The 14,345-nt window shown below is 38.7% G+C and overlaps 1 protein-coding gene across 2 annotated transcripts in view; it reads right to left on the bottom strand.

Annotated features, from left to right (window-relative positions):
* Positions 1–14,345, bottom strand: part of Rnf216 (ring finger protein 216) — a 136,774-nt gene that overhangs the window by 89,657 nt on the left and 32,772 nt on the right. The window contains exons 4-7 of one of the 2 annotated variants that reach the window (XM_046453816.1): positions 12,185–12,853; positions 11,012–11,088; positions 8,318–8,420; positions 7,286–7,450 (exon numbers count right to left, since the gene is read on the bottom strand). In XM_046453816.1, coding sequence (XP_046309772.1) covers positions 7,286–7,450; positions 8,318–8,420; positions 11,012–11,088; positions 12,185–12,853 — 1,014 coding nt within the window. Of the gene's footprint in view, positions 1–7,285; positions 7,451–8,317; positions 8,421–11,011; positions 11,089–12,184; positions 13,025–14,345 lie in introns of both variants that reach the window. The other variant, XM_046453815.1, reaches the window with a different exon arrangement.

Below are 14,345 nucleotides of genomic sequence, written 5' to 3' on the forward strand. Positions count from 1 at the left end.
CTACATTTGAGTCCTCTCCCTTTATCTGCTAACAGTATTTAATCATGTTAACTGTTCCACTCTCTTACTTCCTCCTTCCTCTCTGTCTGCTCCTTTTCTGGACTCCTCTCTTCATGTTATAGTCTTAGTTCTCTCTCTTTGCCCCTGGTTCTGGGGATTAAACGCAGGGGCTCTTTACAACTGAGCTGCATCTCTAGTCCTTTCCAATTTTTTAAAATTTATTTTGAGATAGGGTCTTACTAAGTTGCTGAGACTGTTCTGAAACTTGTGATCTTCCTGCTCAGCCTCCTAAGCAGCTGAAATTACAGGTGTGCACCACCATGCCTGGCTACCTAGGTTAGTCTCTCTAGGTACCTCATCTAGTCTGATGAACTTGTTTTCCACATGTTGATAACCCTCAACTTTCTGCATCCAGCCCAAATTTCCAACCTTTTTGGTCAATTAAATCACCCAAAGAATTTTTTTGTTTTTTTTTTTTCCTTGGCTGTCTCATGGGGTATACTCACTATGCCAGCCATTCAATGTTTCCCAGGCTGAATTCACGATTCTTTCCCTGAAAACAAGTTCTTTGGTTTTTGGTACTGGGGATGGAACCCAGGGGTACTTTACCATTGAGCCACATCCCAGCTCTTTTTATTTTAGGTCTGTGCCTAAGTTGCTGAGGCCAGCCTTGAACTTGTGATCCTCCTGTCTTACAGGTATGTGCCACTGCACCTGGTGTGAACCATATTTTTTTTTACCATGTCCTTCCCTTGAGTAAATGACACTACTGTTTACCATGCCCTCCCCCAATTTCACCTAACTGCTACTTAGTCCTGTGACTATTTTTTTTAAAAAATATTTTTAGTTTAGATGGACAATACATTTATTTTATTTATCTATTTATGTGGTGCTGAGGTTCGAACCCAGTGCCTCACACCTGCCAGACAAGCACTCTACCACTCAGCTACTCCAGCCCTGGTCTGTGACTACTATGTCATATTCAGGGAGATCCTCTATGGGTCCTCTGTCACCCCCTTTTCTTTCAAAGTATTGGTCATGGTTGTAATTAGTTATTTGTTTGCTTCTCAGATTCACTTCATCTCCTCCACCACAGTGTACACCTCTGAAAGACAAGGAATGTTATGATAGCTCATGGTGCATCCTTAACAACTCGTACAGATTGCATGGAGCACCTATCAGGGGATAAATGCAAAGTTATAAGGGATATATATGAGTTACAGATAGGTGGCTATAGGCAGGTGGCTAATGAATATATTCTGAATCTGTTCATCTTGGAGAAACAGCTACATATGTATCCATGTGGTAAAGTAATAAAAGAAAACAAGCACCTTAGCTATAGAAGAAGGATGGATCACCTTTTACTTTAATCTACTCCCATACCTGCCCTTATGGCCTTTCTACTATCTTAGTTCTCACAGAAGTCCTCTGAGGCAGGCAATAACTCCTTTATAGGAGAGGAAATCAAGGCTTAGAGCAAAAGGACTTGCCCATGTCAAATCCTAGCCAAGCCAGGTACAGTGGCACACACCTATAATCCCCGCTGCTCAGGGGCTGAGGCAGGGAGATTGCGAATTTATAGCCAACGTCAGCAAAACAAGGTGTTAAGAACTCAGTGAGACCCCATCTCTAAATAAAATACAAAATAGGGCTGGAGATGTGGCTCAGTGGTTGAGTGCCCAAGATCAATCCCTAGTACCAAAACAAAGCAAAACACACAAAAAACCAAAATGCAGCCAAAGCTAGAATGACACTCAAGCAGTACTGGAACTACAGTACCTCTCCTTAACGCCAGCACCTTGTCCTCATACATTCAATGACAGCTCATCAAAGTTAGCCAATAGCAATATCCATGGTATTAATTACCTTTCTGCCTCTCCAAATGAAGCTTTCTGTGGCTAAGGAACCTTGCTTTCTAGTCCTTTTTTCTGGAACATCCAGGCCTTTAGATTCTCACTGATCTTAAAGTCACATTTTTGCAGTCAACTGCAAGACTACTAATGTTTACCAAGTCTTATCTAAAGGATGCCCCATGCTTTAACTAGAGTGTTTGCAGAAGTCCAGGAAAGAAAGTTGGACAAGAATCACAATCCGCATTTCACAAATGAAGTAACTAAAGTGTATGTGCCATTTTCAGCATGCTATGAGACTGGAATATGAACTCAGAGCTCCTGAATGGTGGTATGCTTGTTTTGTAACCAAGCCACAGGTTGAGGATCCACACAGGAAACCTAAAGGGATCATTATCCTATTTAAATACTGTTTCTAAATGTCAGAGGAAAAGCCACATAATAACAACATCAACTAGTACTTCTATCTATAATAATGTGGTATATAAATTAAAGGAGTCTCCAAATCCTTACCTTAATGGTTATCTTAGTAATCATCACTTCTATTACTATTGATTCAAAGTCTAATTAAATAGATCAGACAGAATCAGATTATAAGATGAGAATTCTTTTTGAGAAATGCTTATCTATGCAACCCCAAGGCACACGGGCCACTTTTTCTGGGCTCTAAGCATTTGTACATATCATTGCTCAGTTGAAAACATTTTTCCAAAGACTCTGTTCATATGACATCTTCTTTCCTAGTGCTCTCAACCTAATATCCCTAACCAGAATGGAAGCTACTCTATGTGCTACTTTTTTGTGTATGGTAGTGGGATCCCACTCAGGGCCTTGCGCATGCCAGGCATGTGCTTTCTCCCACTGCGCTACACTCCTAGCTCCTACATCATAGTCTACTGATGCCAGTATTTTCAGGGTTTGCCTGGTATCTACCATCAAGTAAGAATCCTAGAAATAAGAGGTGTTCAAGAACAGTATTACTTTGGCTGTCTAGTTCTAGACTGCATCCTCCCAGTTTGTTCACATTCATAAATCAAGCAGCCACAAGCAGCCACTCAAATACTAATGCCGAGAGTTAAGGATATAGTCTAATAAGATTTTTAGGACATCAGTTACAATGGCTGAAGCTTCTGTAACAAATGACCAGGAAACACTACAATGGGTATGGGATGCCATTAAGGCTGCAGGGTAAACAGAGACTCTATCTTTGTAAAGAAGCTGGGTCTGGAGCTGGGGATGTGCAGAGACCAAGATGACCATTAAAGCCACATGAAAAACAGAAGTCCAAGGGGTAGAGATGCTGAAAACAACTACCTTAGAGTACAAAAGTTAAGAGTGGGTTAAAAAAGATGGCCTAGGGCGAGGGATGTAGTTCAGTGGTAGAGTGTTTGCCTACCGTGTGCAAGCCCGGGTTCAATTGCCAGCATGGAAAACAAACAACAATATAAAACCCCAAGATGGCTCAATAGTATTAAGCCCTAGAAGGGAAGGGGCTATGTACTGTTCTTATGATATTTCTGGTGCATGGACTGAGGTAGGCAATCAACAAACTGAACAAAAGAGGTATTCACATCTGTGGCAAAATTATCTAGAAAAAATTAGAGGGGAAGTATTTTCAACACAGTGGGGCTCTCGGTTAAGTGTTGAGTATGCAAATCAAGACAGACAGTTGTGGGATCTAGAATGCAGGAGAAAGGAGAAAAGTGACGGGATTTCCTGAGAATGAAGGTGAAGTTAAGTCTCAGGATGATGGTTGTGCACAAAGTACATAGAATAGACAGAAAAGCCTGGAGCAGGGAGGAAGACTGGGATAATGAACAGAGGGCTAAACTGACAGCTGAGACAATATGCAGAACTGTGTTTGAGCTGTTGTGTCTGGAGACTTAGCTAACCAAAACAATACAACAGAAAACCAAAGCAAATGAAAATATGGGGGACAGTTAATCTTAACACCAGGGTAAATAGGAAATTCAACAAAGGAAACATTATGATACTTGCCCAGCAGTGAACATTCCCATAATCATAATAAAGAAAAATATGAAACTTTGAAAATAGATTTGACAAAAAACATGTCTATCAAAAAGATGAGTAGGTGGGTATATAAGTAAGAGCTAGGATCCTTATCTATCACAAGAGAAAGCTATAAATAATTTTCAAAGCTCATCAGTTCAAGCACAAATATGTTAAAAAACATGGGGGTAAATTTCAGAACAAAGATAAAAAATAGATAAAGTAGAGAAGCTGCCTCTGGAGAGCAGAGGAAAAGGTTGAAGAAGAGGCCTTCAGCCTGCCATTTAAAAAATTATAAACAAGGGGCTGGAAATACAGCTCAGTTGACAGAATGCTTGCCTAGAAGCACAAAGCCAAAGCCCTAGGGGCTCAATCCCCTGCACTACCCTCCACCCCCCAAATTATAAATAAGCATTTTAGCAATATTTGACACTTCAACCAGGGAAATGAATTGATAAATATTCATTTTATGATCTATTTGCTGCTATGAATTTTAAGGTTTTACCAGTTCCCTCGCTAGAAGTTATTCATTAAAAACACTTGGCACTGAGATAGCATTTTTGTCCCTAGAGAGCTTTACAAAACAAAAAAAATGTAAAGGCATAGAAACGTTATAGCTACTCTGGGGTTCCCAAGGTTCCTATCTACAGAAGACTTCCATAAAAAGAGGTGAGCTGATATAAAATTGCACACATACAGGGAGCAGCATCTCCTGCATGCTGAGCTTCCCCACCCTAGACTAGAAGCAGAACAGGTCAGGCACTCTTTGGGTGACAATTCTCTATGGTTTGAATCCAGTGCTACAAACCCAAGGAGGGTATAAGTCATCCGAAAGCTCTTGTAACATCATCTCAAGGACTGGCTCTGAAAATAATGCTGCAGTGGCTCCAGTTGTGCAGTGGTTAGCGCGCGGTACTGAAATGAAAATAATGCTGCAGTTTAGGCCCCCACCCTCCCCACCAGTTGTTTCATCTAATTCTTCTAATAGCCAAGTAAGAGATCCACTTCACACTATAAGAAAACTGAAGCTCAGCAAGTTTTAGACACTTGCTCAAATCACAGACTAACAAGGAGCAGAATGGGAATTAAAATACGAGGTAAATAAAGCAAAACAAACAAAAATCTACAAAACAAAAGTTGTTTGATCAAGGTTCTAGATAATTTAGCTATTTATATGAAATGCAGGGGACAATGGAACTAGTTAGTAACAACATGGGGTGTAGTCAGCAAAATTAGAATTGTTAAAACCTCTAGGATAAACAACCCATTTTTTCTAATAAAAAAGCTAGAGCCAGGTGTGGTGGCTCAGGAGGCTGAGGCAGGAGGATCACGAGTTCAATGCCAGCCTCAGCAAAAGCAAAGTGCTAATAAGCAACTCAGGGAGACCCTGTCTCTATATAAAATACAAAATAGGGCATAGGGCTGGGGATATGGCTCAGTGGTCAAGTGTCCCTGAGTTCAATCCCCAGTACCAAAAAAAAAAAGAAAAGAGAAAAAGTTACAAGAAAAAATAGAGTGGGAAGGTGTGAGAATAGATTATAAGAAAATTAAGCAACATATTAATGCTAATGAATGGCTATAAATAGATTTTTTAAACACTTTTTTTTTGGTAGTTGTAGATGGATAGCATGCTTTCACTTGTTTTTTTTTTTTTTTACGTGGTGCTGAGGATTGAACCCAGTGCCTCACATGTGCTAGGCAAGTGCTCTACCACTGAGCTACAGCCCTGGCCCTATAAACAGATTTTACTTGAAACCTGATGTGATCAACAAGCTGTGAATTGGCTTCTATCATATTCAGAGAAATGTGAACCCTGACTGGATACTGATGATTTCATTTTGAAGGTGTGATAATGGTATTTTGATTTTGTTTTTAAAAAGAATCTTTACCTTTTTGAACACTGAAATACTTGTGGAAAAAAAAAAGATGTTTGCAATTTGAAATTTATTTCAAAATTATCTTGAGGAGGAAAATAGCTAGGGGTAGAGATGAAACAAAACTGAGAGTGAATTGAGGATTACCAAAGACAAGTGATAGGTAAATGGGGGCTCGTCATTAAACTTTTATTTATTTATTTAAAAATTTTTTTTTAGTTGTAGATGGGCACAATAAGTTTATTTATTTATTTATATGTGGTGCTGAGGATCAAAAACAGTGCTTCATACACTCCAGATGAGTGCACTACCACTGAGTCACAGCCCCAGCCCACAATCTTTACTTATGTAAAAGTACACATGTAAGTCTATGATGTTTATAATAAAGAATTAAAAACAAGCCCAGGGAAATGTGACCTGGTCTCTACAGTGAACATAAATTCCTGAGTGATCACATTTGGGAGTGGCAAAGAGAAGCAGTACTATTAGTATAATATAAGAATGTCTTTGGGTCTACCTTCTATTCTCCTTCCCACAGAGCAGTCACTGTCTTCAGTGCAGAACTCTCATGCATCATTCTAATATAGCAAGATGTCCTAAACTGTCATCCCTCCTATCCCACCTCCATCCCCCAGCACCAGGTTTTAATCTAGCAGTACTCAACCTTTTTTGTTTATTTTTTAAATTTTGAGGCAGGGTCTCACTAAGTTGTCCAGGCTTGCCTGGAACTTGTGATCCTCCTGTCTCGCCCTAGCTGGGCTTACAGGTGTGCACTATGGAGCCCAGCACCCTGTGGGTATCTTAACCATTAAAATAACTCCATGTTTGGCTCCTGGGAAGCCCACGTTTTCAGGGAATTACAAGCACTCTGGCAGAACAGGATTTAATTATAGCAAGGGGAACAAAAGGAGTAAACTAGGGATGTCATTGGTGCTCATCCTGTCCCAAATGATCAATGCAATGGAATGGGCACTGTGCAATATGCTTCTCATTTAAATGAGTGTCTGTGCTACCTACCAGACACCAGAACCTAAGTCCTGGAGCACAGGTCTTCACATGGTATTTCCTTTGGAATTCTCAGGGAAAGTACTGGGAATTTTTAGGAGCTGCCTACTGTCTCCTGAGGCAAACCACTGTCACTGGACACCACTGTGTTCCTGACACCACTGAGCCACCTGGAGGATGATTGTGTGACCTGTCGCAAGTCAAAGCAAATGAGGCAGTAGCGGGGTCAGCATGCCCTTCATATTTCATCCTGCAGTCCATAATAAAGTATATCAACCTCTAGTCTTCATGTTCAAACTGAAACCTACCTGCTTTTACTCTAATAATTCTTTCTGTTTAATAAATACCTTTGCCTATTTATCTGTACCCTGATACACTCCTTAGCTCTCTGCATCATAAACCATCTCAATTTCTGCCAAGCTGAGTTTTTTTTTTTTTTTTTTCCAGGAGATGGTGAGTTTTATCTGTCTTGTAGTTCTTCATTTCTTTATCACAAGAAATGTAGCCAAAAAGTTATGACACCAACAGGAAGATCAAGTAGAGTACCTTTCGAGTGATTGCATAGTGTCCTTTGAGCTCATGCAGGGCCCACTTAATGTCCTGACTGCTGAGCATTTTGAAATCGGCCATCAGGAGGTCTGCAGCTTGGATGAAGCAGCGCTGGTCAAGAGGAGTCAATTTGGAATAGTCAAAAAAGTCTATTTTAGGCAACTGAAACGAGAGAGAAGCACAAAATTAGAGGCCAGATAGTGCATTTCCTAATGAAAGAGAAATCATTTTAAGAATTACCTGTTACAGAAAAGAATAATCTCATTTTTCTCATAATTACTCTATGAGGGGGTTTATCAGCTCCATAACAGAGATGAAGAAATGGTGGATCAGAGATCTTAAACTAGTCCAGATACTAGTTAGAGTAAGATACAGCTAGAGATTTGAACCCAATCTTTCAGCCATCTTCCTCCCATAAAATGTTTAGAGGGAAGGAAAAAAAAAAAAAAAAAAATTTTTCCTACTTCAGAACATGGAAAAAAGTCAAATGAAACTGTGGGGAACAGACGACCAAGCACTAGAGCTTAATGCATTGGTTTGAACTATAGCTTCCTCCATGATTCAAAATACTGAAAGCTGGCTTAGATAACAAAGACAATGATTAATAAAATGTTAACTTTTTTGTAGCAACACTGTTGGGAATACAGGTTATTAATATAAAATATTTTAGCTTTTCAGTGTGTCTGAAAATGTTCATAATAAAATGCTTAAAATAATACTACTATAACAATACAAACAATCCTGGCCAATTCTTATTCCACGTTAAGGAATTTCCTCTGTAGGATTAAAGATAGGAAGGATTTGCTTAACTCTTTGTGGAAAAGGAAAGATTAAAGGAATAATTAGAGGAATTCAAAATGGCTCAGGGTGAGGGATTCCAAAGTACTGGTACAATGTGAGATCCTATCTTAGGGAAAATAGTTCAGTCTTTAAAAATATGTCCACACAAAAATCTTCCTTTCCATAAGAATAAAGAAAAAGGCACAGCATTTTCAAGTAGAAATGGCAAAACTCACATAGGACACTTGCCTTTGTATCATCCTGGCTGGCGAGCAGACTGCTGCTGGGGTTGATAATGATTCTATCTTCTCTCTTTGGATAATCTGGATTTTCCAGAAGAAAATTACAAAGTCTGCAAAAACACATGATGTTACTTTCGTACTGTTTCTAGCCCCACATTATGCCCACTGATTGAAATGTAGTATTTGAAAATAAAGGACAACTGGCCCATCAAATAATCAAGATGTTTGCAGCCAGAAAAACTAAACAAATAATAAACAAAAATAATCACAATGAATTTCTTTTTTGCTTGCTAGTTTACAAAACAATGAACATCCTGATAAATGCAAACTTCTCTGAAACTTACCCATTAGTTGGGTGTCAATGCAAGGAAGTCACTGAAATTACTAATGGTTCAACAGTGTCAAATTGGGGCATTTAGAAGAAAAGTAGATATTACTTTTTTGTTTATTTTTATGTGGTGCTAAGGATCGAACCCAGTGCCTCACACGTGCTAGGCAAGCTTTCTGCCACTGAGCTATAGCTTCGGGCCTAAAGTAGCTATTCTTCATCACGAAAAGTATGAAAAAGTTAACTATCCAAGCTCTTCATCCATTAGCAGGACGATCAGACTGTACTAGGTATGAACCCACAGCCAGGGTGGGGTTCAGAAGCAAGAAAGCATCTTTGCTTGTAGGGCAACTGTGGCTTCCCCTCTTCTCTATCCTTCTTTTTCCTCAATCCTGATGATGTGTAGGGTAACCCATCTTCATCTGGGTGCTCAACCCCTAATTCCTTCCCAATAGCCCTGTTCTCACTTCTCTCGTCCAATGTCAATTGTGGGTCCTCTAAGATAGATAGGTCTAGCAGGAAAATGAGAGAGAATAAGCGCTTACCTCTAGCTCCTTTTCGTACCCAAGTGAAAGGATTACACAGAATGATAGCAATTCTGAGATCTTAGTTTATAAATCTCAATCCTCATCTAAAAATTTAGGGTTTCTTTTTTTTTTAATTTTTAATATTTATTTTTCAGTTTTTGACAGACACAACATCTTTGTTTGTATGTGGTACTGAGGATCGAACCCAGGCCACACACATGCCAGGCGAGCGCGCTACCGCTTGAGCCACATCCCCAGCCCCAAATTTAGGGTTTCTAAGAGACTGACAGATTTCAGGTTTGAGGCAGAAGAAGTTCAAGGCAAGTCTAGGGCACTATGATATTATCTGAGGAACTAAGGAAGTGCTCAGAGTCTAATGAGTTCACACCAAAAAGATATAGCTGCATCTTAAGAAACTCCCTTGGTTAAAAATGAAACAATTTCAGTATTAAGAAAATGACTGTAATTGTTTCTAAACCATGACCTAAAACTCCTTAAATTCATAGTTACTTAGAAAAAAAATAGAAAGAAGTAAAACGAAAAAAATCACCTTTACAGCAGAATACAAGATAATAATATAAGTGGTAAATATATGGGTATTCACCAATTTTTTATGGTAAAAAATGATGTGTGTGGGGGGGCAGTGATATTAAAAAAACACACACAAGCAGGGCCTACTATTAATTAAGAAGATAAATAGATTAAGAAATATTAATCCAATCCTGGTTTAAAACTTGGCAACTTGCTGCCTCTGGACAGACACAAAGGTAGAATTATGCAAGGCCACTACTGGCATCGACCTGTCGTTGTACAAATAAAAAAGGAGCTGAGGTGAACAGACCCACTTGTACCCTTGGCTGAGAACCACAGAAGACTTACTTGGCTTTTGAGGACAGGGGTTTAAGTATACTACTTCTTCTTTTGTTTAAAAAAAAAAAAACCACATTAATTCTTTGAAAATTTGATTAACCTTCAATATTCAACGTTTCTTTATAAATTTATAACCTAGTGTGGTGGTGTATAGCTGTAACCCCACTAACTCAGGAGGCTGAGGTAGGAGAATCACAATTTTAAGGTTAGCCTCAGCAACTCAGCATAACCCAAGCAACTTAGTGACACTCTGTCTCCAAAAAAAAGAGGGCTAGGGAAATAGCTAAGGGTTAAAGAGCCTTTGGGTTCAATCCCCCACACCAAAGTAAACCAATAAAAAATAAATATGCAACTCTTTCCCTTTGGTACACTAGAAGGAAGACAAAGAGCAAAAGAATAAATAGACTTATTTTTCATTTTATTTTCTTCAGGACACTTTTCCCGTGCATTTATAGGCAGATTGGTTGCAAAACATTTTCTGTTACTATTGTAGGGAAGAAAACAACTTTAAACATCATGATCAAAGCACCAGCAGTGAATGCTCAGGAACAATCAGGTATCATAATTACATAATCATGGATTCTCCAAGAACCAGAGAACAGTCTGTATATGACTAATGTTAGAATTACCATCATTAAAAGATACAGTGCTAAATGAAATGAGCCTGTTGGAAAAGGACAAACACTGTATGATTCCACTTACATGACAGGTCTAAAGTAGTTAAATTCCTTAAGACAGAAAGAATGGTAGATACTAAGGACTGGGAAAGAAGAGGACATGGAGTCACTGTTTAATAGGTGCAAGGTTTTAATTTGGAAAGATAAAAAAAGAGTTCTGCAGATAGCTGGTAGTGACTGCTGCATAATGATTATCTACTTAATGTACTGAACTGTACACTTAAAAATGGTTAAAATGATAATTTAATGTTATGTACTATTTACCACCACCAAAAAAAGCAGCAGGGTGGTATACTTACACATTCAAATCATAATAATTCTTCAAGTGAATTATTTCTTCAATATACCCATTTGCTACATCTGGAAATCTTGCTTCCTGTGAAGGAAATAAGAATACTATATTTCATTCACTAGAAATAAATGGCAATTAAAACCCAATGGTAATAAGTGTAAAAATGAATGACTAAGGACTTTTTAAAAAAGGGGCTGTAAAGCAGTTCTGTATGTGGCTTAAAATTAAGCACTGGGTTCCCAGGTTCATCAGAATACACAGAAGATGAAGTCTAGAGGAGTCCTACATTTGGCCCATGATCTCATTTTGCACACCCATTCATTATATAAAACATACTGAGTACCACTACCCAGGCAAAAGGAGCCCAAAGACAAATGAGATTAAAATCCCATGCCTGCCCTCAAGAGGCTCACACATAGTAAGCCAGATGGAAAAACCCTGGGTGAAGAAGGAGGGATGGGGACTTCATCGAAGGCAAAAAGCAGCTGACTCTAGACATAAAAGGCCTACATTACTCTTCATAGTGGTTCTGTCCAACAGAACTACCGCAATGATGAAAACATACTTTGTTTGCTGTGAGCCCCACATGACTACTAACACTAAAATGTGACCCAGCTACTGGAACCTAATTTATAATTTTATTTAATTGTAAGACATGTAAACATAAACATCTGGGAGTTTACATATAACTGAGGGTACATGCTGTCATACTGGACAGCATGGGTCTAGGAAATTCAATAAATTTGCTGTAAAGGTTTGAATCTAGAGTGAACTTGAGGCCTTTGAAAAACAGGGATTTGCAGTATTGCAACACCATGGTATGTAGCTACCACCCTAGAAGGCTTCCTGAAGATTAAGTATAGATTAAGGAATTCTGATTCCATTTTCATTTCTTCAGTTTATTTTTTCTATACATTGAGATATATGTACTTCTTATGAAAATAAAGTCCACATTTTTCTTTTTTTTTTTTTTTTGTTTAAAATTTTTATACCTTTTTATTTATTTATTTTTTAATGTGGTGCTGAGGATCGAACCCAGGGCCTTGCACGTGCTACACGAGCGCTCTACCACTGAACACAATCCCAGCCCACATTTTTCTTTTTTTGAATGAAAGAAAACTCAGCAATATTTAATGCCTACATTTTTATAATAATAATAATAACAACAACAACAACTTACTGTTTCTTTCACTAACAGTGCAACAAGGTCTTGATCTACCTCAGCAGTATCTTGCCCCCAGAGGTTTTCCAATTTGGCCTCCTGAGATCCTGGCAGGGGAAAGGCTGGCCCTGGCTCTTCATCATCAGTCGCTAACTGTTGGTCTTCAAGCTCTCCTAGAGGATGGGCAGGCTGAGGAGAAGCAGAGCCTGGAATCCCATCCTGCTGGCCTTCTGGTCTTGGAAAAGCTGGCCCTGGGAGTTCATGTTGAAATAACAAGGGGCCCAGTTCTGCTTCAGGCTGCCGCTCCTGGGGAACAACCTGATTTGTTCTCTCACGGGGCTGTTGGTTTAGAGACTGGAAGTAAGGATGGTCTATCCAACAGTCTTCTTCAATGGCCTGATCATCTACTAAAGCAGATGATTCTCCAAGATTTGATAAAAGCTCTGTCTCTGAGTCTTCAGATGACTGGTTCTGAGCTTCCAAAGGATCATTTTCTGGGAAAAGAAGGCCGCTTTTTCCCAAGATAATAATTTTTGGTTCAGATTTAGGGTTGATGTCATTTGCTCCTTGGTTATGACTTGGTCCAGGTTTGGGCTCTCTTTTTGTTTGGTGAGTTTGCTTAGTGAATTCAGAGACACCAGGAGGCCCAAGATCCAGAAATTCACCGTAGTCATCCTCAGAATCATCCTGTGTCCCAGAATCAAACAATGAGTAGTTACACATTGAAAAGTAGCTGCGCTTATCTGATTCAAAGGCTGCTCTAGACTTTTTAGGTCTTTCTTCTCCCAATCTTTTCAGATCTTGCCACTGGGCAGCTGGTTTGATGAGATTGGGTCGTGATGTCTGAGGTTTATTTGTCTAAGAAAAAATGAAATTTTAATAATAATAATTCAATTTATTTTCTATGTCTATGCCTCAATATGTGCTTATACTGAGTTTCTGTAAAAGTACAGGAAAGAAAGGGAAACCAAAAATGTCTTCCCCCCAGTATTATTCTTAACACTGTAGTATAACACTTTACAGTTTGTAAAAATGAAAGTAGCCATTTATAGATGTGAAGCATCAGTTTAATGAAAGAATGCCAACACAGCAGAGACACCAAAGTTGTTCAATTAACATGAAAATAATATAAATTTCATTAGTAATCAGGAGAACAAAAATTAAAACAAGAAAAAATTTCTCAATTAGACTTTTAGATAGTATAAAGCACTAATGTGGATATACAAAAACTCTCATACTATCAATGACTACTAGTATTTAGGAGAGCAATTTTGGCACTATTTATTAAAGTAAATAGGATCCTCCCACCAACTTCAAAGATTCTTTAAACAGAACTACAAGAAAAAATCCAAGTACTTAACTATATAATCAAGAGGTACTGAGAGCACAGTGACTCAAAAAGCTTGAATAAAGATCTAAGAGGAGATTTCTGGCTCCCGTAATTGCAGATGCATTACCAGGTTTAACCCTTCTACTGAGTAAAAGTAGAAAACCTTGTCAGAATATTGAAACAAATCAAAGCAAAACAAAAACAGCTGCCTCAAGACTTCAGAGAGATAGGGGAATCATGATCCAGGAAGAGGAAATCCAGCAAAATGGGCCCCTACATTTGGGGTACTTGTTCCCAAAACATGCATCTGTCAATCCCAGACTTGGATGAATTATCAATAGATGAACAGAAACTTTGATACACTTACTGAGGAGCTAAGGGCATAAAAATCAGAATACAGGAAACCCCCCCTCCCCCCTAAAAAAGGTCTTGGTAAATCTCAAGCTATATGGTAAGTTCTTGAGGATTATACCACTGAAGTAAGGGTATACTAGAAATACATTAGACCTCCCAGAAAATGAATCCTAGTGTGGATAGTTTTAAAAGTCCCTCAGTGGGGGTTGGGGTTGTGGCTCAGTGGTAAAGTACTTGCCTAATATGTTTGAGGCACTGGGTTTGATCCTCAGCACTACATGAAAAAAATAAAGTTAAAAAGCAAAAATACACAAACAAAAATCTCCCTCAATGTGAGATTTCCTATACCCTTAATCTTCTTCAAGAAATAAGTGTAGGTCCTCTGTGGAGAAAGAAAATGTAATCTAGAATTTCAAAATATTCATATACAATGACTTACTATCAAAAATAAGTAGGCATGGGCTGGGTACAGTGGCACACACCTGTAATCCCAAT

This window comes from Marmota monax, unplaced genomic scaffold (genome assembly GCF_021218885.2).
Source record: "Marmota monax isolate L192 unplaced genomic scaffold, Marmota_monax_Labrador192_F-V1.1 WCK01_AAM20220418_F8-fsc00338, whole genome shotgun sequence".
In the NCBI taxonomy this organism is placed as follows: Eukaryota; Metazoa; Chordata; class Mammalia; order Rodentia; family Sciuridae; genus Marmota; species Marmota monax.